At 41.0% G+C, this 23103-nt stretch overlaps 1 protein-coding gene across 1 annotated transcript in view; it reads right to left on the bottom strand.

Annotated features, from left to right (window-relative positions):
- The window catches only part of LOC147730289 (uncharacterized), a 50338-nt gene extending 30517 nt beyond the window's left edge, over window positions 1-19821 (bottom strand). The window contains exons 1-3 of the mRNA XM_086958541.1: window positions 19671-19821; window positions 19081-19440; window positions 7944-8048 (exon numbers count right to left, since the gene is read on the bottom strand). Coding sequence (XP_086814667.1) covers window positions 7944-8048; window positions 19081-19380 — 405 coding nt within the window. The 5' untranslated portion in view covers window positions 19381-19440; window positions 19671-19821. The remainder of the gene's footprint in view (window positions 1-7943; window positions 8049-19080; window positions 19441-19670) is intronic.
- Window positions 19822-23103: the final 3282 nt, after the last annotated feature.

Below are 23103 nucleotides of genomic sequence, written 5' to 3'. Positions count from 1 at the left end.
GTGTCCTTTACCTTCTTACCTAAAATGTCCAAACTAACTTTATTCTTGTACTTTCTGAGTACTTCTAAAATTCGGGCGGGTGAAGGTAATGTGATTCGATTTCCATGGCCGTAGGACCGTCTATGTTTGCAAACTTACAAACAACAACAACAACAAAAAGTCTGTGTTCCGCGTCAATTGAAAAAAATCACCGCTATATGTCCTCTGGGGGAATTTCCCCCCCCCCCGTTACCCCGAAACTACCTGATTCCAGTAGTCTCAGAAGGCTTTAAATACTTAGGCATATTTATCTCTCTCGATTCCCAAGTCCGGTATGCACATAATTTGATACCCCCAATGCAGAGGCTTAGAAGTGACATAATAAATTGGAAGTCACTCCACTTTCACTATTGGGCAAAGCTGCACTATTTAAAATGATGTCTCTGCCGCGTTTCCTGTACGCCCTGCAGAATTCAGTCGACCCTGTTCCAAATTCGTATTTTAAGGATCTTGAAGGGCTCCTGCGAGACCTTCTATAGGGAGGTAGACCGAGTATAGCTCTGAAAAAGCTGACAGTTAGCTGGTACGATGGCGGAATTGGCTTACCCAACATTAAAAAATATAATTGGGCCGCGCACCTAACAGCTATCAATCATTGCACATATGGTCGTCCTGACAACCCAGGGTTTCTTGTGAATCGTTGGCTTCTACTCAACTGGGACTTCTCTCGGGCGCTATACTCAACACCAAGCAAATTCCCACTCACCGGCCCCACAGACCACACAGTCAAAATCTGGCACTCTGCAACTAAGTCACTCGGCTGGCAAAACAAGCTAACTCTCGCAACGCCTCTGTGGGACTCACAAAAACATGGATACATGGGAAACTCAAAGGGGTTTGATAAATGGGACCCAATAGGCATCTCCCATGTTAAGGACCTTTGGTGCACAGAGGGTGTGAAGCCCTTTAACGCTCTCCAAACTCAATATGCCCTGGCGGATTCTGAGATCGATCGATACCTACAAATCAGACACTCGCTACAAACAGCATTTCCCGGTCACTCCACACTGCCAGATGCCTCCCCATAGAGGATAGACTACTTGATGGCCACCTGCCTGACAAGGCCATCTCCCTGACATATCGAAAACTCATCAATAACATTGAAAACCCCCTATTGAAATTGTGAGACAAATGGACTGAGGACGGAATAGAGTTAGATGATGAAACTTGGCAGTAAGCAGTCTCCTCCCCCAAAACAGTTGCTATCCCGGCGCGACTAAGACTGGTGCAACTAAGGATCCTTCATAGAATATATGTAACTGGTCCCCAGCTGGTACACATGGGTGGACTGACAGAATGCTCTTGTAGGAGGGGATGCACACAATTGGGTACATTCATACATATACTATGGCACTGCGAACAGATCCATGAATATTGGCGCAAAATACATATAATCATGAGTGAAGTGTTGGGGGTAGAAATAAAACTGGCAGCGCCCAGGTGTCTCCTTAATATCTGGGAACCTACCGACCTCAACACTTATACTGCGCAATGGGTCACGCTTGGATGCATGATTGCCAAGAGAAATATTGCACAGCTCTGTGGAGCCCCACACCCGCCCACAGTCACAGATTAGGAGCGAGATCTTGACTGGAGTATGCTAAAAGAAAAAACTGATTATGTGGCCTGTGGATGCCCTGCAAATGGTCCAAGGTTTGGGCCCCCTGGAATGCATATTGTGGCGATATATGTACCCCTCCCCGTGATGCTGATGGTGATGATCCCCCATCCCCGTAATTTTTAATGAACTCTGCTATTGTATTTGTTTGTAACTTGATTTCACTGTAACCTATTTACTGATTGTGTGCATCTGTACCTTCACGTCGAAAATGTTTAATGAAAAAGATTTATAAAAAAATAAAAAAACATCAGTGACTGTTTTCACCAGCAAAGCTTGCCCGGCGTGCATAAGATATCTTTCACATGCTATCCTTCCTCTGCATTCACCTTTGTTGAAAATCGCTTTATGGCTATTGCTACTAAGTTTAGGCTAATGGTTTCCAGTCTAGGAAGTCGACCTAGCTATCCGCCCCTCATCTGAAATCCGTACAACAAAGTAGGGAATGATTTTCTCTTTTGGTTATTTCAAACAGGACTATAAACAAGTCCTTTATTAATCCTTGGATTTTTTCCTATTTAAAATGGCCCTTTGCCCAACAGGGAAAAAAACACACAACAACATTCCTCATAATTCTCAAAAGTGCAATAGACACTGACAAACACTGCAACACAGAAGCGTAATCTTCGGTCGACCAACGGAACTCCTCCACGCCTCAGCTAAATTTCCCATGGAGGAAAGGGCTTGACAATCTCATGTATTGATAATCTTTTTACCTAAGGAATACTTCAACTGGAATTTCTCAGAGCATAAATGCACAGACATTACAGCCCAACATCTCCTTCAGTGGCTTGAAAACATGTACAATGTGCACCAGTAAACATACAATATCCCTCCTCTAGTGACATCCTTTTACATTGCACCAACCTTTTCAATGTATTTTCGTTTTGTAGAAACTTTATTGTACAACACCTTGATGCCACCTCTCTAGGCCCGTTGCCTTTCCATCATTATCTTTCGTTTCCAGGAAACCTTCAACATCTGCCAAACCCCCTTCTACAGCAAGTCATGCTGAATGATGGAACCCAGTCCTGTGGTGCCTTATGTTGCCAGGGTACCAGCGCATCCTCCCCTGACATCTTTACAAACAGGACACGTTTGTTTAAAGTAGAATCTGTCTCTCGTAGAGACACAGGCTGCTATTAAACAATGTGGTGTATAAACGCATGGATGGAGTTCTTCTGTCCTTTGCGAGACACTAATCCATGTGCATGTGAGCAATCACAGTGCTCTCAAACAGTTTTCTGACTAATTAATAGTTACAAGGCAGGTTGTTTTGCAACCCCCTCTGAATGGGCACTTTGCCATGTGACCTACTAGAGGCAAAATGACAAGCAGGCCGTACAATGTCAGTGCGAAATTTGTATCCATTATTTGTGATCTGCTATTTATGAAATAGAATGCAAACAACTACGTTAAATAATGACAATCACTAAACCACAGGCAACAATATTTCTTTTCAGCAGACCAGCATGAGCGTCGTCTCACTTTTATTATTCCTCTTCGATGGATTTTTATCAATGACAAAGGAGCCGGATTCAGAGTTTGGCGGTCAGGGTACTCTGTTGCAAGCGCAATGGAGTACCCTGCCCGCCAAACGTTTGGTCCATCTACCTCATTTTGTGAGGGGCAGACCGTAAGTATTCCATTGGTAGATACCCCGTTGGCTATGCCAATTGAACACTTCCTCTAACAGCCCAGCAGCATAAGGGCCATTGGAAGAGGGGCATTACACCATCCGCCCTATTTAGGATGGACAGTGTAATGCCTTTGTTTCCTGTTTTTTTCAAGGGAAATATCCAAAATGACCTCTACACCCAGGAAAAAAACTCTAAAGGCATGGAGACCTTATTTTTTTTTCAAACCACATTTGAAGAACAAAAAACTTTAAGCAAATTTGGTGGCCGGCCCTCGTGGCTGATGCTTCCAAAATGTTTTCTACATGGACAGGAACTGCCACGACAGTGGTTCCTGTTAATGTACAAGAATGATCGTGGGGCCCGCAGATAGCTCAACATTTGGTGGGGAGAGGTCTGTTGGGATTGTGAGGTAATGCCTTTTGTCATTCCATCATCCCAACATAGTAAACTCCATCTGCAAACCCTAAATGTGTCCCAAAATGCTTGGCCCATTCAGGACAGCTACAGCCAACACAAATTTCGCCCTCCGCAGCTCGCAGTCCTGGCCTTTTTCAAGGTAGGAATATGCTTTATTAGAATACTGGAATGTGGAGCACTTCTTTGAATACAATGGAGTGCTCCGAGCTTCTGTGGGCTGGTAAAAGCCCGAAAAGCAACATTCCAATGTTGTTTTTTAAAAAGGCCTCTCGGAGCCCGAGGGGATTTAAACCCCCTCGGAATGCGAGAGGCCTTTATTTTATTAGTCTGAACATTCTGCCCTTTAGTGACAGAATGTTCTAATAGCCTTATAGTCCTTTGTAGCTGGGCTGTACCTGCCATTAATGTCCCGCTCCCTTGTTGAAGGCCCTCGCCTTCAGCTCGGGCCTTTAACGCTGGAGCGGGTCTTTAATGGCCGGTACAGCCCGCTACGAAGGGCTATAAAGCTATAGTAATTATAAGAAGTATGACTTGTCATTTGAGAGCTATTCAGGCAAATAAATAAAGAACCACAGACCCATACTTAACATCTGCTGAGTCAGTACGAGGTGTAGGTTACACTGTTTTGGCACAGCACGTGCGATGCACATAAAGGACCACATGATGAAATTATGTGAGAGTTTGCTTTGAATAAAACATATTTACGCAAGCTCTATAGAAACTGGAAAATCACATTATAAAAATTACATTTATAATAATTCTATGATCTCATTTAAACTGCTCTGTCAATTATGTGTAAATGTGCTTGCTGTGATAATTGCTTATGATATTGTAGTTTCAAAATAATAAGAATAATACATTTCTCATACTATTTTGATTTCATTTACATAATCTGGGTTTAAGCAGAGGCATGATTCTTTAATGTCTTTGTATTCATGTAGGCTCTGCCCAATACATGGTCAAATGGTCCAGGATCATTAGGAGGACAAGATAGCCAGCACAGAAGTATTCCATTTAGCAAATACATGGAAACACCCCAATGGCCTTGTCCTTGGAGGCATACATATAATTAAAAAAGAACAGTAATTCCAATTATTGGTGAATTAAAAATATGTATGACTTATGAAAGCGTCTCTGAGATTAAGTAGGAAAGCAAAGTAAAAATATAAACATAAAATTGCAGATATGAGAGAGAGACTGGGACGTTTGTCATGAAGATGTGAAAAATAAAACCTAGACAAGGTATTGGATCTCACCATGTGATCTGTAATAGCATCTGTACTGCAGTAAATTAGTCTCTACAACAGGGGTCTCCCACCTTTTCTGTAACAAGAGATAATTATGTTCTGTGAAACGCATCCAGAGCTACTAATATTAGTGATGTAGGAGTTGCCACCCCGAACAAGACTGTCAGCTGTGATCACATCAGTGCATTAGGCAGGGCTACCCGTAAATACCCTTCTACATGGCTAATACATAGCTGTACCCCCCTGGCAAAAAAAGTAATAACGGGAGTAATAAATCTCTTCAGCTCAAATAATAGCTTTAAATGCACTTTGAAAATTCAAACTTTTTCTCCACACAACAGCTTATGAGTTCTGAAAATACACATATTTTCATCACAAATGTATGCTTTTTCATTTTGGCATACAAATAATAATTCAACTAAGCAAAAGTTCCTATTGTAGGTTGCTGGGCTGCACACATAACTACTCATAAGGAGCTGAAGAGCTATTGGTAGCTCACTAGCTACTCGGAGACGCCTGCTCTAGAAATATATGCTGTAATCAGTTAATTACAGTGTAACCAGGTAAGCATAATTTAACCAAGTTATTCGAGAACGAACAGTGCCCCCCTACTTAGTAAACTGAAAGCAACGCACCACCGTAGGCTGCATGGCACCCTCGATACCCGGCAGTCTATTTTGATTTTGCATCCAAGAATTGTTTCACAAGCACAATATAAGGGCTTCATTTTAGCTAGGCCTATCATTGATTTTTAGTGTGATTGTGTATTGTTGGAAAAGGGCTAATAAAAACCTGATTAAGTGCCAGCTAAGCACCACAACACCCTCTGAGGTGAGATATGCGCTGTACAAATATACATACCATAATGAGCAGAGATGACAATATAGACAGAAAAAATGAGGTCAGCCAATGACGACCCAACAAAAAATTTACCAAGGATGTGAGAAAATATGGCCCAAATGAGTTCCATGTGTCTGATCCTTCCATAAAAACGAGAATCATGTTTGAAGCCACATATTGCTGTTTTTAAACTATCCCACGCCTGAAATTACCTCTACTGGGGAGAATAAATTCCCACATTTGTTTTCAAAATCTCCCAAATTCAAGTATTGAAAAAAAGTTGGCAAGTATGAAAATGTATGGAGTCTCCCCTATCTTGCAGGACATCTGTGCAGTGTGTCTTTAAAAGTTCGAATTGTCTCCGGCTTGCAGAATGTCGGCCACGTTTTTAGCCATCTGATTCGCTAATTGGTGGCCACTTTGATTTTGGTGACCAGGCCTGTTTTCTGTCCCGTCTGACCCTGAGAGGTCGAGAACAAAACTATAGATGAATAATTGTGTGGTGGACAGATACACTCGCATTTATGAGACAACAATTCAGACATCAATATGTGAAGGTGCTGACAGGTCTATTTTCTATTAAGACGTAAAGTGACTCTAGTCTTTCTTTCTATGGGACATAAGAGTGTAGGCTGCTCAGAGGTCAAGGATAAAGTGTTTGGCAATGGCTGCCGGAGCCGTGCTGGACTGGGGACCCTGCTAGGCCAGTCTAAATGATCAGTCACAACAAAGAGTATAGTTAGGGTGAAAGGACTACTCCATTCACATGGTCTAACCCCCTAACCCTTCCCTCCACCCCTATAGTACAGGTGGTACGTGCTGCTGGTGGCGTATTTCAGAAAATGAGCAAACAGTGCATGACCTGCCTGAAGCACGTTGGGCCCTTGATGAAACATGCCAGGGAGTTTGATCCTTGGCTCCTACACCAGCACAGTGTCCCGTCAAATTACTGACTCCTAAGAGTGTGTAAAGAAAGGAGGGGAAGATCTACACTCATAGGTTTACACCTATGTTTCAGTGTAAATTTTCTCAAATAATAGATTCACAAACGTTTCTACGAGTAGTCATGGACAGTTGGCACGCTCTTCTTGAGAACTTTTAGGAATGACCATTTGCAGTTATGTGAAGCCATTTCTGCATGCGTAATTGTACACAGTGTAAAACTGGCACAGTGACAATGACCTCATATTAAAGCAATTGTGTGTCCAGTTGCTACAGAGGAAAAATACTCTTCTCAAAGGAGAAACTCCTTCCTCTTCACCCTACTTGCCGGTCACAGGGTGGGACTTTTAAAATTATCCCTGCCTTGGGGCAAGCAACTGCTCCCCACCCAGATGCACATATTACTTGTGAATAAACCATACAAATTCATGTTTTGTCAATTCCAAACTTGAATTTGAACTCATCAATAAAGACATGTGCAAGTGCATGTGTGCAATGGCTTTAGGACTAGGCCCAAGCAGCCCAGCTCATGTTTTGTTCATAGCCAGGCTTCTGAAGTTACTGTGCCAGACCTTCTCTTGTGGCTTCTGAGATTCTCACTTCTCCCCACTGCATTATGTGAATGGAAGCCTTTAGTGGAGTACAACTCCTTATATTTAGTGATTACCCCACAAATCTCCAAGGCCTGTGCTTCACTCGTACAATCCGCTGACACCCAAACATCCAGCTTATGTTTTCCCTAAATGGTGAGTACTAAGAATTGTAGTTTGAAACCGATATCTGAAACAAGAAATGGGTCACATATATTCATTGCCACTCCGTATTTTGTCATATGAATCAGACACTTACAAAATGTAGCAGTAGCACAAGAGCTAAGGCAACCTTTCCTCAATTAATGTCAGCCAATCAGTAAGCCATAAGGCCTTGGTGCATGTGGGGTGTGCACCGGTCATTCGTCACCAAACAATGCGAGGTAGTACCTTACATGTAAGAATGGAATGCATAGTGCCCAAGTTGATACTGAGAAGTGGCACTAACCGCGGTACTAAAGGTTTAGTAGTGCTCTTAAGAGGGTCCAGTACTCTCAGTTGAAAACACATGAATTGTAAGTGTGTGGGACCTGGCATCTCTATCCCTTTACATCGCTATTAATCTACACCCGTATGGACAATCGAAACAGGAGTTCATGATGCCTCTTACCAACATCTCAATGTATCTCATTTCCTGTGGATAAATGCTATTCTCGTCAAATGCCACCACATCCACACCACGGTTCTGCAGCAGGAACTCCCAGTAACCAGTTCCCTGAAAAAAAGACAATAAGACCAGCAAATGTTATAACAGTGAGAAAATATACTGTGGACGTTCAGAGACACGAGCTAGGGTGCCTCCGGAACACCACTCACTTCCTTCAGAAGCTACTTCAAAAATGTCTAGTCGTACTACTAGACAGCATTGGTATAGTCAGTAAATCTGGCTTTAAAGGAATGTTATATGATAATATGAAGCATTACAAGTAGATAGAATGGGAATGGATATATATTTGTGTGGAAGCAAAGAACTGTAGAATAATAGTGGTGTGGGTTATAAGGTCAGGTGACAGTTCCACAGCTAAGCCAGACCTAAAAATCAATTTAGGTTAATGACTACCCTCCTCCCATCTGTACTGCTCCTAGAAAAAAACCTCCGTAAGTTATCTAATTAGCTAAGACACTAGAACAGATTTACAATGTCGTGTGTGCCCTTGAAAGTTCAAGTTCAGGCAGCTGGAGAAATAAACAAAATGCTCACCCCTATGTGGAGGGCAAGCACTGTTTTGTGGAAGCACACAGATTCAGCCCAATCAAAACATGTACTCCCCATGTGTTTGGAGCCTCTCTCTTGATGATTCTCACACAAATGTCTAGCGACAGCTGCACCATCAAGCCAGCCCGTAAACATGGAAAAAAGTGGGTAGAATCTTGTGATAAGAGTTCCAGCTAAACAGTCTGAAAGCTTCACCTCACTGTTCAAATGACATGGGATATAGAAAGGGAGACAAAGTTTTGAAAGATTTCTATTACGCAAAGTTTACAGGTGATGGTACACACATGATTGCATAAGATTGCTAACTACATCCACAATTCCCCCAAAGTATAGGCATCAAAGTAAACACATCAACAGAGATAGTTACAAAAATGTATCCACTCTCAAACTTAACAAAGCTCTGGGCATAGATGTCCTTGCTTGTGCCTTTTATGAAGTGTAAACAAAACATCAGTTGGCATTTTGTCTGCGGCTAAGATATCCATAATTCCCAAAACTAAAAGATGCTGCTGAGTGCCGTTCATATAGATCTAATGTGCTCATGAACTTAAAATGTACATAAAACTTCTGGCTAAATTTTTTAGAGGAAAACAAATCAAAAGAATCTCAGCAACTGGTAAGACCACATTCCAGTCCATTGTTTTTTTCTCACTGTGCCCCCACAGAGTACAAACCATATATGAATCAGCTGTGGTTCTATCCAATAGGCCAACCATATCTGAATCAACCTTGGTTCTGTCCCATAGGAACAGTGCTGCATGAATTGCTAGACCACGTCCACAGTGACTGGTAATAATTTTAAGAAGACCTTTTCCCTAACTGCTTTGTTCAAGATCAGCTAAGAATTATAAGAGATCAGCAAACCTGTAACAATATCGGTTGCATTACTCAAGTAGTAGAAAATTCTAGCAGTAAAAAGGATACCAGTGGTCCTAATTTCCCTTGACATTGAAAATACTTTTTTAACAGATGAGCTGTCTATTTATAGATAAGGCAATACAATAAAGAAAGGGATTTAGGGATAAATGTATTAAAATGATTATAGTAATCTATAATACACAGAAGCATAGGGAATAATCCACAGGATCCTTCATGGTACGCACTACAAAATTGCACATGGTATGCACTACAAAATTGCACCAATCACTTCGCAAACCTGTAACGAGATAAAGAGTGGAAACCTGTGGTAAGACATCCCTCAGTAAACACTTTCAATGGTGCACACGGAGGCCAAATAAAAAAAAAAAAACATCAATTGACAATATGCAGCAATCAAACTGCGTAAACTTTTACCTGGGTTTACGGCTAAAGGGTGACACAAAATATCTATGATTTATATATGCGAACAGTGGTCCTTAAACAAGTAATATAACAGCAGGATAAATATAGATTGGAATCAATGCTATATTTTGAATGTCCAGCCAGATAAACAATTTTATAATAGAATAAATCCAATAAAAAAGGTTTGAGGACAAGAATCTAGTGGGACACTGTCCTGTATCCTATAGAAAGCATGACAATTACACTTTACAAAACACAGAAGGACATTTCAGGCAAGACAAATATAGCTTGTAAGATGTAAATTATGTCAAGCTTTAAAACGAACAGTCAGTGCACTTTTTTACACAGTGGATTATTTTTCAAGCTGTCCATATGGGTCGACGACTTTTGGATCCTTTTAATCAATATTAGGACCATCATCAGGACAATGAATAGTGCATGCCTGATATCAGAGAAATTACCTCAAGGAGGTGAGGTCTAAATTCCAAACGGATAGTGGAGTCCAAAGCTAACAAACTGACCAATTAGGCGAATCTTAATCAAATTAGATCGGGAAATCCTTGCAACGTAAGTCACTCGACGATACGACCACACTCAAAGTGAAGACCTGGTAACAGGTATGACAATGCACTTGACAATCAATTATCGTTCTTCAATGGAAATTCAAACTATAACGTCAAAGTAATCTGGAGTCGGTGGTAAAGAACAAGCTCCTGCGATATCGCGGAACACTGTGCATTGTCACGCCGCAGAAGATCGTTCTTTACCACCGACTACAGATTACTTTGGCACCTAGTTGCCACTAGTGCTGACTTATACACTGTGTTATTGTTTTTTATGTGTTGAGAAGGAATCAAATCACTCCAAAGACCTAAACCTGAAACTGCAAAGCTCAAAGTTGTACTTTTTTAATATTCTATTTTTCAATTTTTCACATTTGTAGGCAATATTTGTCTGACCAGTTTCTAATAACTACTTTTGCTCCGGCTTCAAATTCACCACAGAGCTAAAACATTCCTAACCGCACAACTGCACCACAGCAACTCATTCATTCACTAAAAGTCAAACTTTTTTGCAGAACCAATGTACCAACTATGATTTTCTGTTTATACAGAATTTGGAGCACACCAATTATCACAATCCGATCAGAAAATTATTTCATATATGAACATTTCAATAATCAATTAGGCTCTTGAAGATCTTTTGTTTCGTTTTATTTCATCCATTCCAATCCCGCCAACGCGTTTCACCGTGGTTAGGTAACAAGTCGGCTTCCTCAGGGCTGGAAACAATACAAAATGCGCTTTTACAATCACAATCTCAGGCGCTTATAACTACTGTCAAAGAGCCCACAATACCAACAACCTTGTGCGCATACTATTGATCATATCTGTGACACATGCATAAGACATATGCATTGTTTTAATATAAAATATACACATTTTCTTCTCTATTCATATTATATTCTAATCCATCCATATTATTAATAATCAATGACATTTGTATAGTATACTCCAAATCTTCAAATTATGACTTGCCCAATACATATGTCTTGTGCATTTGTCACAGATATGATCAATAGCATGCGCACAAGGTTGTTGGTATTGTGGGCTCTTTGACAGTAATTATAAGCGCCTGAGATTGTGATTGTAAAAGCGCATTTTGTATTGTTTCCAGCCCTGAGGAAGCAGACTTGTTACCTAACCACAGTGAAACGCGTTGGCGGGATTGGAGTGGATGAAAAAAAACGAAACAAAAGATCTTCAAGAGCCTAATTGATAATTGCAATGTTCTTATATGAAATAATTTTCTGATCGGATTGTGATAATTGGTGTGCTCCAAATTCTGTATGAACATTGTTCAATCCTAGGATTGCCTTTAAGGAAGCAGGGTGTTCTCTTCTCTTGTATATTTTGGAAGCACCTGAAGTAACCTGATTGCGTGAAGATATAGAGTGAGATTACTATATGAGTGCCAGTGTCTCCTGTACACCCAAGGCTAGAGAATTATGATTTTCTGTTTGTTGCTCAGTTGGTGCCATCTGACACATGGCCTGGGGCAATCTATGTAGAATTAGATTTAGGGGGCTCAATGTTACCAGCCTTTACGCCAGAAAAGGGGTGTGTGACGTAGGTTCAGGACAGCTACATCGATGCCCGATTATCAGGATATCGAAGCACTGCCCAGCCAAGTACCACGTATTAGGCGTTAGACCAACGCATGTAGTGCTTGTGTCCGCATCACCGAACTTAAATGCGTTAGTCAGGCATGTTATAGTGCCTCGGGACCACCCCACGGAGCGCACAACAATAAGGAGCTGCCGGCTATGAACACACTGGCAGCGAGTGCACTGTGCTGCCAGCAGAGAGCGCAGTGTGACGGCACGCCTTCCTTGTTTACTAAGTCAGTCTGTGATTACTCTGGGTGTGAGCTGCAGATAATAATTTAAATTATCAAACATAATGAGGCCTAAATAGTGAGTAAGGGCTGTGTGGGCCAGCCCGGGGCTTCAGCCATGGCCATCCGCTCAGAGTATATTTACATACTGGGAATTTCAATGGAACTCATCTACGCCGACATTGGTTATTCTACAAATGTATCTGGCTTTTCTAGATCTCTGCTGGACACTCTGGATTAGATACTTAAAATATAAATTGTGAAATTAACAGAATTAGGCATAAACACTTCAAGCCACAAATAAAACAAAGCTGTTCAGGTAAGTAAACATCTTCTGCATAATTGGATTGGTGGGAGGTAGGATAAATGTGTAAAAGAACTACTATTGATAATATAGGAAGTTATAATCGAGTGTAGAGGCGCTAGCCTACCACCCTCTTCAAGAGATCAATTATTAGTTGTGGCTTTCTCTGGGATCATTACAGAACAGACTTCAATTTATTTGAACTGATGCCTTTACTAAACAGGAAAGGGAATGTCTGCTCTAAAATCGTTTATTGAAACTATTTACAGAGATTTCTCACAGACAGAACAGAATATCCTAATCGACAACTCTCAATAATGGATATTGCACAGGGACATAGAGAAGAGAATGGGGAAGAGAATATATTGTCGGTTTAGAAGTGCAAACAGGACTACATTGAGTTAATTTGTAGAATGTGTAGCAACTTCTCAGACATATGGGGTGAGGTACGTTGTTGAGCCTGAATGAAACAAATGTCTGAGTGGAGTGCCTCTGTTTCCCGAAATGAAACTATAGCAGATTTCGTCAACCTTGAGGAGATGACTAGGCAACATTTCACAATATTTCTAGTTTATTTTTTCTCTACACAGTCAGTCATTGATAAAGCAGCATATACCCTGTGCTCAGAAAAACCTACTCTGGCTTTAGAAGCAACTACACCCATTTTCCGAAAATTGTTAGGGTATATGTAACATCTCGTGCCTTTTGCCCTATCAAGGTGGAAGGGGTTTTCTGGAGTTATGGGATCACTATATCATAAATTCGTCGGTTGAGTTGGGGTAGATGGTTGTGGTCTGAAGCAGCAGCTGTTGCTTTTAGTACTTCCTCATATAAATTATATTTACTTACCTATCAGGCTGGACTTTGGCCTTAATGGTATCATATAAACATGAAAAGACAATTTTTTGCGAACCTTCATTCTGTATATGTAAAAACAAGTAGGAATATCTAATGGCTGAAGCAGATACATCGGATTACCTATTCAAGTTGAAAATTAAAAACGTTAAAAAACAAAGTTTTAAAAGTTTGAACCATTGTACAGAAGCCGGGATGATATAAGAGCTGCATATATTCCTAACCAAACATTTGCCAGCCTTGTATAATGCTGTTTTATTAAAAATTAATGAGAATAGGATTAAAAATCTATTTATAATTACAAATATTCTGCACATTGAGGAGCTGTTTAATGAAGAAGGCCTGGTATTGTTTGAAGGAATGCAAATGAAACAGGTAATCTTAAAATCAAGATTCTTAGAATATCTGCACATGAGACTAATGTCTCAATACGGACACTTTCCTGTTAAAATACATGTGATGATTGGGGGTCGGGGTAATTTATAAAACGGCTGTTGCTAAGCTTCTTGCGGACTTAAAAAAATGCCTAAAATATGCTCTTCTCATATAAATGTGGAAATCTCCGAAGCAGACATTAGAACTGCCTTCAAAACTATTTATAAGATAGAGAGGTTAAAACCCCAGCCATATAACAAATTGTCATGTAATTTTAGCGTTTTTATAAAGCACACAATTTGTCACGTAAAGACCTCATGGCACTGAATAGACCTGAAAATAAGTAAGTGTCTGATGTTTTTAATGTTGAACAGGGTGTGTGTCAAAAGTGTGTGCTTGCCCTTTTGTTATTTATTTTATATATAAATAACGTCAGCTCGGATCTTATAAATAGCACCACTGATGTCCCCATGGTAAACGGTCCAGCCATTCCAGTACTTTTATATGTGGATGATGCTGTATCAGGCCCACACCCTGAAAGCCTTATGTATTTTAGTTAATTCCTTTGTGAATTTTATGGAGAAATTGGATCTAAAGACTAATTTCTCTAAATTGTTTACTATGTCTTGCGGCCCAAAGCACATACAATCTTCATCCAACACTATAGGGCCGAATACGTTACTGCACACCAGCACTTTTACAGAACTAGGGATTGTATTTAGCACTTCTAGTTCATGGACATCCCAAATTGTGCAGAATAGAATGAAATTGTGGAAGGCAGTAGGATCCTTCCTTAGCTTATCATCACCACCAGGAGGGAGGGCCCTTGTCTCATTGCTACAAATATATTCAGCTCAGTGTGCACCCTTGTGTTACTTATGAGGCAGGAGTCGCTTTAGTGACCCGCAGCCAATGCACATGGAGGAAAGTCGTTTTTTCAGGCATTTATTAATGGTGCCGTCAACGACCTCACATTTTATTTGCCAAAAGGAGATAGCATTAAATTATTTAAGTGACCAAATATGCATTTGTCCTGAGCTGCTGTGGCTCACTGTTATGAGGAATGTGGAAGCCTCACTCACTAGAAAGATACTTTTTGACTGCCTGGCCTGTGACTAAGTGCTCTCTATTCCCAGGCTGTCCTACGTAAAGAAGTCACTGATAGGAACTGGTGTGAGGTTTGCTGCTTCTGAGTCAACTATAGGTGCCCTACCCAGCAGAAAACAAGCACAGGCCCTGTTGTTAGAAAAATTGCAAGGCATAAGGTTGCATGAGGAATCCTAGAAACCCACTATTGGGGATTACTTACTTGCTAATTTCGGTGCTATTTCAACCAATTAGCTGATGAATACAACCGGGAGGTCGGTGCGCTCGCTATTTTGATTTAGAGCAAGGACCCTGAAATATTCCCTCTGCTTCACACGAGGTTTCCAGCACCACTTGAGCTCACGAGTTTGCCCGTGTAATAATGTATCTAAGTAAACTATGATTCATTTAATTTTCTTCTGTGGTTACTATCAATTATTTACGAGAATGTATAAGGTACCTTTTTTAAGGCTCAGAAATTATCGTAAATGCTAACAAGCTTTAAGGTGTCTGCAAGATTTAACTGACAATGAAACCTGTTGTTGCATAAGTTTGTTCCTCATGGCAGCCGCACTTTCAAGAAGCACTATGCACTTCTTGTACTTTTTTCTACTACTTACCTAGGCATGCCATGCTTTTACTCAAGTTTTATATGATACATGTTGGTCGCTGTTGATGTTCCTTTTATCTTTTTTGTATGTATTTTAAACTGTTTCTATGGTGGGTCTCCCAGCTGAATAAAGATGTTTTGATTGATTGATGTGAAAATAAGTGAGTTGCAATGAGATGGAATGCTACACACAATTGATCCTGGCTGAGAACAGATGTGTTTAAATTGTCTGCCTGAAGACTGACTTGTCCTCAGAAGTCTCTGACAAGGTAACAAAGTAGAAACTTGAGGCTGGGACTGAAAAGTCCTACTTGTGCCTTCCTATGCCTTTTTGAAATTCAGGATTACCAGCCATTATTAGTGGCCCTAAGGTAGCACGTATGTTTCTTTCACTAGAATTGGAGCACTCCACTGGGGTTACCCATCAATACGGCCATGCACAAGGCCTTTAAATAAATTTCTTCTGTAATTCCAAAGCTTCCAAAGACACAGCAGGTGGGGAAAAGAGGCTGACAGTGGAGCAGTGTTTCAGCTTCTGCAATGGAAAGTGAGGTAGGTCCAGGGCATAATGCAGAATGATCTAAGCGGCATCTCCTTTTAACAGGGAACTAGTGCATAAAGGCAACGAATGCAGTTTTGTGGGCTTGTTCCTGGAGTCTGAGCAAGAGAAGGGACACAGAACTTTAGACCTTTGGTTCTTAACCTGTGGTCCGGGGACCCCTCCTTGGTCTGCAGAGCTAACTCACAACTGCTTAGAAAGATAAATGATATTAAACAGATTAATATGGTGTATTTAAATAAAGATGCAAAATATAAAATGTTATATCGTTATGTAAATGTTAAGAAATTTGAAATTGGAGGCTAAAAAGTAATTTTGTATCCTTCGATTGATTTGTGGGAGTAATGCAAGTGTTTCAAACAGAATAGTCTGAGCAATGAATGGCCTCGATTGAATTTAGAATAGCGTCAACGTTCCAATTAGAATTAAAATGTTGATGTTTTATATTTGTTTGTGAATTAAATAAAATACTACTTCATTTGTGTATTTGTTCGATGAATGTTTGAGTCTGTATTTTTGTGGAGTGTTTTGGAGTTCAAATCATGGTAGACTGGGATATCCAGCTTCCACTAATTACTTAAGGTGGTACCTGGGTTCCAATAATGATTCAGTGGGGGTCCACAGAAGTCAAAAGGTTGAGAACCCTTGCTCTAGACCCTATGGAGCCTCTGAAAGATGCACAATCTAGGACCTAAGATGTTAGTGGACTCATTCCTGTGACTTTGGGTCTGATTTAGAGGAGCACAGTTATGGGACTTCTGCAAAAAAAAATAGAATTCCTGTCCACTCTCCTCTGATTGCCAGTGACCTATCATAAGGTGGAAAGCAGTCTTCTGGGTTGCTGCACCTCACTTGACTCCACTGCCAAAAAAGATGCCTAAACAGTAGCCCAATATTTGGTGGCTGTCCCACCACTATACGAAGCCACAGCAACTTCAGCTAAGATTGCATTTTGTTTATGACGATGTTTCACAGTGTGCTCAACCAAGTGTCCCTGACATGGTAGAAGAACGGTACCAGCATGTCAAGGACACTTGTAAGGAAGTTACTGGCAATGTATTGCCACTTTAAGAATACATTTTCAGTACTCACCTATGCAAATGGGAATTCTAACATGCCGAACATACAAAGCTGGAATTCCTTCCATGCGGCTTTTCCCTTAAGGTGGCTCTGGCAATGACGGAGGAAGCCACCTTGTGGGATATATTCTGTTGTCAAGGGCCCATCTTAACATACAACATTCCTCCGTCAATGTGGTGCATACGGTATTTCTACAAGACTGGCAGAAGGCAGAAGGCAGAAGGCATGGGCACTGAAAATAGTGCAACTTGTCCACTTTCTTTTAGGAAGGTCAAGTAGGCCATTATTGTTTTAAGGTGATGTACAAAAAAGAAACAAATATTGGCATTTAGGTTGACCTGAAGTGTTAACGTGAGTTCAGAATAAGGCATAAACCGAGGCATTGGGCATGGAGTGGACGAGCCAGTGGCAAGATAAGGGGCAAAGGGAAAGTCCAGCGGAGCACAGTGGTTGAGGACCAGGGCTGCATCATTGTGTCCTTTCAGTTTTACCCAACATGCCAGAATCCATTTGAGGTGGCCTCCACGCACAGGGACTGTGGTACTGTGCACATTGTTATCTGTTTCTAAGAAGGATGTGAGTGTCACCACATAATGGGAATGGACCTTGCAGGGTTGCACTACCTGTAAATCTAGATGAGCCTCTAAAAGCAGATAGTCAATATTCAATGCCTTTGGCTTTGACAAATAGCATACAGAATATTTCTTTCAGATCCTGGCTAAATGTTATAAAACTATCTTTGACTGTTTTTGTTTGCTAAAATAGTAGGTATGTAAAAAGTATTTAGTGAAGAGGTCGAACTAGGAAGGATCGGAGGGGCATGATGTGCCCATACTTTTTTTGAGTTATGAAAAATCATTCCCCTACTGTTTGTAAAAAGACAACCGTCCTAGGGCGGTTAATTCCGATGGCTGAAATGCTTCAGCTGAAGTATCAATACAGTCTCTTGTATTGTGAAACCGAAGCCAAGGCAGACAGCTAAACAAGCCTTCCTGCCAGCCTGAAAGAAATGTAAATCTGCATAACGAGTTAATCTGCAAATGTAAAGGGCAAACTGCAAATGTAAAAAATGCTTAGGAGTCGGTATTGGCTTTAATTGATCAAATCACTGGAAGCATTGTGATGATAAAGATGTATTCTTTTTCAGTGGTAGAGCAAAGAGTTAACAACTGAGTTGTGAAGTGTGTGCTTTTAATTGTAATTGTATTTATATAGAGCTTCCTACCCCATACCAGGTGTTCAAGGGACAGTTATGATCTATTTTTAACATCGTTTTTTCTTCTATTTGATGCTGTCTGTATGAGAAAAGTGCCTTTTGCTTCAAGACATGGTTTTAATCCCTTTATTTTGCAGGCTTCTCACTATATTAACTGGGATGTGTTTCTTCTAGGATGCTCTATTAACTGTATGGTACTCGTGTACATTTATGGTTTTTGTGAAAGAAACCGAATAAAGTTGTTGTCGTTGTTATACTATGTGTAATACAAGTTTAAAATAATGACTTACATATTCACAGGGCTTTCTGTCAGAGGCTGCAACCTCTTAGCACAAAAATCCACAAGTCACTATTCTCCATTGCACCAACCAAGAATTGATTCTGAGGCTCTCTGGTTACACACAGACCTCTTCAGTGCATTAACTAATTGAGGTTTCATAAGGTACTATATAGAGCCTTTCCCACTGAGTAAAAACTTTTTAAAACATATTTTTCATTAGGCTGTATGTTATTTTGTATCTTGCTATCGGATGGTGAAAGACCAAAACACGTACAGAATATTTCGTTTTTTTGTCCACACCTTTTGCCCCGCCCCCATTGCATGCAGGATCGTGGTTCTCATACTTGTTTTTTTTAACTCACTTCGGTCGCTGAATTAGTGATCGACGCCTCGTCAGGGGTGGTAAGCGCTATATAAATGCAATTACAATATTATTTTGGGTCAGCCATGGAACTTAAGAAACAGTAGAAATTTAAAAAGAAACTCACAGCTCCTGCAGACACCACTGGAAGGCCCAGGTCTGATATGAGCTGTAGCGCCTCGGGGCTGGGCACGGAGAAGGCGAAGAGGATCTGTAGGCGCTGGCAGCTGAAGTCATCATCCAGGCCCCGGAGGAGGCGCAGCAGCTCCTTCCTCCTGGACGCAGGCAGCTCGGGGTCGCAGAACCGGTGGGCATCACCAGGGAGGTGCTCCATGGTCTGCATGTACAGCTGGTAATACAGGTTCTGCCCGCAGTGCTTCCGGTCGTCCAGGGACTGCCAGCGGAGGGGGTCCGCTGCCTCGGCCATGCCTGGCTGCCCTGCAGCCCCTCCGCCCACCTGGCGCAGCCTTGACAGTACACTGCAGCCCTGTGCAACCCAGAGTTAATAAGAAGTAAGCAATATCCACCCTTATGCTAAATATGTTTTATTAAGCAAATGTGTACGACCAGCAAATTGTTGATTAAAAAATTGACAACAATCTCGTTTACTTTAATGTAGACTGATTCTACAAGTTTGCATGTCATTGCATTTTTTAAAATAATTTCTAAACAATCACAGCCTAATCTACTAAATCATCTTGCTGCAACAAATAATACCTTTTTCAGTGAGTGCTCTTTCTAAGTAGTGTTGGACGCATCGAATCCAGTACAGGTGACTGCATTCCTGACCCTTCAGAGCCTGGTACACCTTGCACCGCCTGCACAGCACACTCGCCTCCACAGCTACTAAAGTGAAACCAAAACAGGAAACCAGGCAAGGTCTCTACGAGGAGGAATGAGACCTCACGGGGAACAAGAGGAGCCCCATGCCTTGCAGATCTGCGGGTCTATACCACCATCTACCGGCCATATCGAGTACTGCGGACATTGCAAGTAAGTTTCTGCGGCTTGCATTAATAGACTGGGGATATAGGTGTGAGAGGTATTTTACGAACCTTTTAGGCGCCTTGGAGCTGATGTAAGAATGCTCAAGGTGGAGTGCACGCAGTGCCAACATGTTTCCAAAAAATAAGGATGATCCCTCAAAATGAACATACAGCAGCCTTAAGGCTAAGTAAACTCAAGCATGTGTGTTATGTTAAATGAAAAAGCATTGGCAAAGTCTACAGGTCTCGCCTATGCGAGAGATATTGGCTTTGACAAAGTATATTAATCATATTCTTCAGCAGCGGGCTGTGCAGCATGGCTAAACGTTAGAAAACAAATGTTATGCGTTATAGCACTTTTTTTCTAATGGCGGGTGAGGGGGCAACACGCACAATAAATAGGATGGTGGGAGCGAACATACAAAAGGGATAACAGGAGTGCGGGAGAGAAGTGGGAAAGAACAACACTGACAATGCTGTTATATTCTGGCCGCAAATTGCAGATTCTTTGATGCCACTGCTAAAAACTGGAAAACGCATGCACATTCCGGCACCGATCACGACATAAACCCAGAGAGAAGGTCCTTAAGATCCCATCCGACCATGAGGCTCTCTAGAGATGGACGAGCCAGCAATGAGGAAAGCAGAGCTGAAACAAGGACCTGGCTCGGATCTTAGAGACCATACACGAGCCGAGCCCTGACAATATGTGTTATTTAAATCATACAACAAACCACCTAAATTCGATAAAGTCTCTTCAAAGTAAAAAAAAAGTATATTTATTTATTTATTTATTTATTTATTTATTTAGAAAGTTTTATATAGCGCGAACAAGATCTTTGCAGATATCAGACAATGGGGGTGATAGAGTAATACAATGTACTAGTTGAGGTAGTGAGGTAATTGCATAGTAGTTACATAGTTACAAAGGTAGGTCAAAGAAAACATGAGGTAGGTCACAGGTGAGGTAGTGAAGGTACAAGGTGCATAGTCAAACAGTTGTGCCAATTCTATAAAGTGCAAAAATGAGGAGCATATATTTGCTTAAGCGTGTTTAACATTTTTGGAGATAACATAAAGGAGGGCATAGTTGGTGAGTGCAGAATGTGTAGTTACATAGGTGCATCAGTAGTACAAGAGTAGGGATCGTTGAGGTGGTGTAGGTACAGTGTGCAAAGTCAGACAGGTGCGTCAACAATATAACAATATACAAAGAGGGAACATAGACAATCAAGTAAATCGATAATACAAGTAATACATAAAGACCAAGGTGGTCAGGCAGGTCTTACAGAGCAGATTCATGACTCATCACTGGTTCAAAAAAGCACTCGCATATTTCCCCTGACTTTAAATCCCTGAACTGGCTACCTTTCGAAGCCAGAATTCATCTGAAAATCGCCTGCATGACACACAAGGCTGTACACATGAACTCACCCGCCTACCTCACTCAAAAGCTGACAATTTCGGGTGGCTCTAGAACTACTAGAAGCACAAACAATCTTCTACTGAAGCCTCGAAGATTTCGGAAGGAAAAAACTTATAAACGCTCCTTTTCAGGAATGGCACCCAGGATCTGGAACTCACTCCCACCTGAAACCAGGCTCATCTCCTCCAACAAACTTTTTAAGAAAGAAGTAAAAGCGTTCCTCATGGCTAAACACATATGATGTATTATTCTGTAGCTCTCATGAATCTGCTCTGTACAACACGTGGGAGCTGTGACATTAGTAGGGCACTGTATAACACTGCCCTGAAAAGTACTTATTAAAATTGCTAGTTTTGTACAACTGATAGTCTAAACTTATATTTTAATGTGCTTTCATACGTGATACTGAAGAAAAAAAAGTTTTGGTGAAATAAAATATTTGTCTAAGATAACACAATTTAATTAGTAAAGCTGCGATTTATCCAGGTTTTCTGGTTTCACGCTGTATAAATCAGCCAGTAAATGAGTATCTATTCATCTTTCATTATGTTAACGCTTTGATTTACCTCCTAGTGCATTCTTCTGCAGTTTTTAAAATATAACATGAACTCAACCAGAAGGTATTGGAGTGCCTTACATGAGCACCAGTTACATTACACAAGGTCACATGCATTGTTATAGACATGGCGAAAGTAAGTGATTTTCCCAGAATCACATGATGTTGAACCAATGCCAAGACTGGAACCTCCTTCCCAAATTCCATAGTCAGCAACTCTGGCAGTAGGTAACACCACATCCCGGGTAGAGGAAGGGAGGGAGGCAGAAGCCACATGAAAATTCTGCTTGTTATGGGGACCTCGAGCTGCGACAGAGCCATACTTCAGGCTCGAGCCTGGCTCAAGCTTTCAGGAGTTTGCCTACATCTAATGATCATAATCTGATTACAGACATGCTCCCATGGATGTAGCCTTCCTGAAGGTTGTTTTTAAAACTTTCAAAAACTATTACAGATAACACCACTAGATAGCAGATAACACCACTAGATGTCAGGAGTATCCACATTGCCAAAAGATACAGACGAACGTGGAACTAAAAAAACTCATGCACACCTCCCATACCATCACTCCCCCTCCCCCCGCCCCCGAATAGAAGGATAGATAAGCAAAATAATCAGGAGTGAAAAAAAGCATATACAGGGGTGAAAAAGAACAATTAACACAAGGGAAAAGGTGAAACAAAAGAGAGAAAGATGCAAGAGAAAACTGCTGTCAGTGCCTTAGGTCAGACACAGCAAAATTACCTGCATCACTTACATGAGCACTGAATCCTCCACTCAAACACAGAAATCTGCCTCAAACGGCTTACACGAGCATGTGCACCTGCTGATAGGAAACTTAGTAAACACATCAAAAAAACACACCAGAGAAGGATAGCTACAAGTGGGAAAAGCACACTCGGGGGAGAAAGGGTGAGACAAAAGTGCACAAAAAAAGAATAGGGTGAGACAAAAAGGCAAATAAAAATTATAAAAAGAGAATGACACAAGGGAACTAATATGTTACAAAGAAGAAAGAAAATAGTAACTCAATCACAGAGCGAGCAGCAGAAGGACACTATTCAACATGAATCAATCAGTACATGGCCCATGCTCCATGCGAAAGAGAAGGAAGTGAAGACTGCACAGCCAAGCCAATTCAGGAAGAAGAAAATAAGAGTGGTAATGAAGCCAATGAATGGT

This window comes from Lissotriton vulgaris, chromosome 2_1, assembly GCF_964263255.1.
Source record: "Lissotriton vulgaris chromosome 2_1, aLisVul1.2, whole genome shotgun sequence".
Classification (NCBI taxonomy): Eukaryota; Metazoa; Chordata; class Amphibia; order Caudata; family Salamandridae; genus Lissotriton; species Lissotriton vulgaris.
The sequence above is the reverse complement of the archived record's forward strand: the minus strand, read 5'-3'. Positions and strand labels throughout refer to the sequence as shown.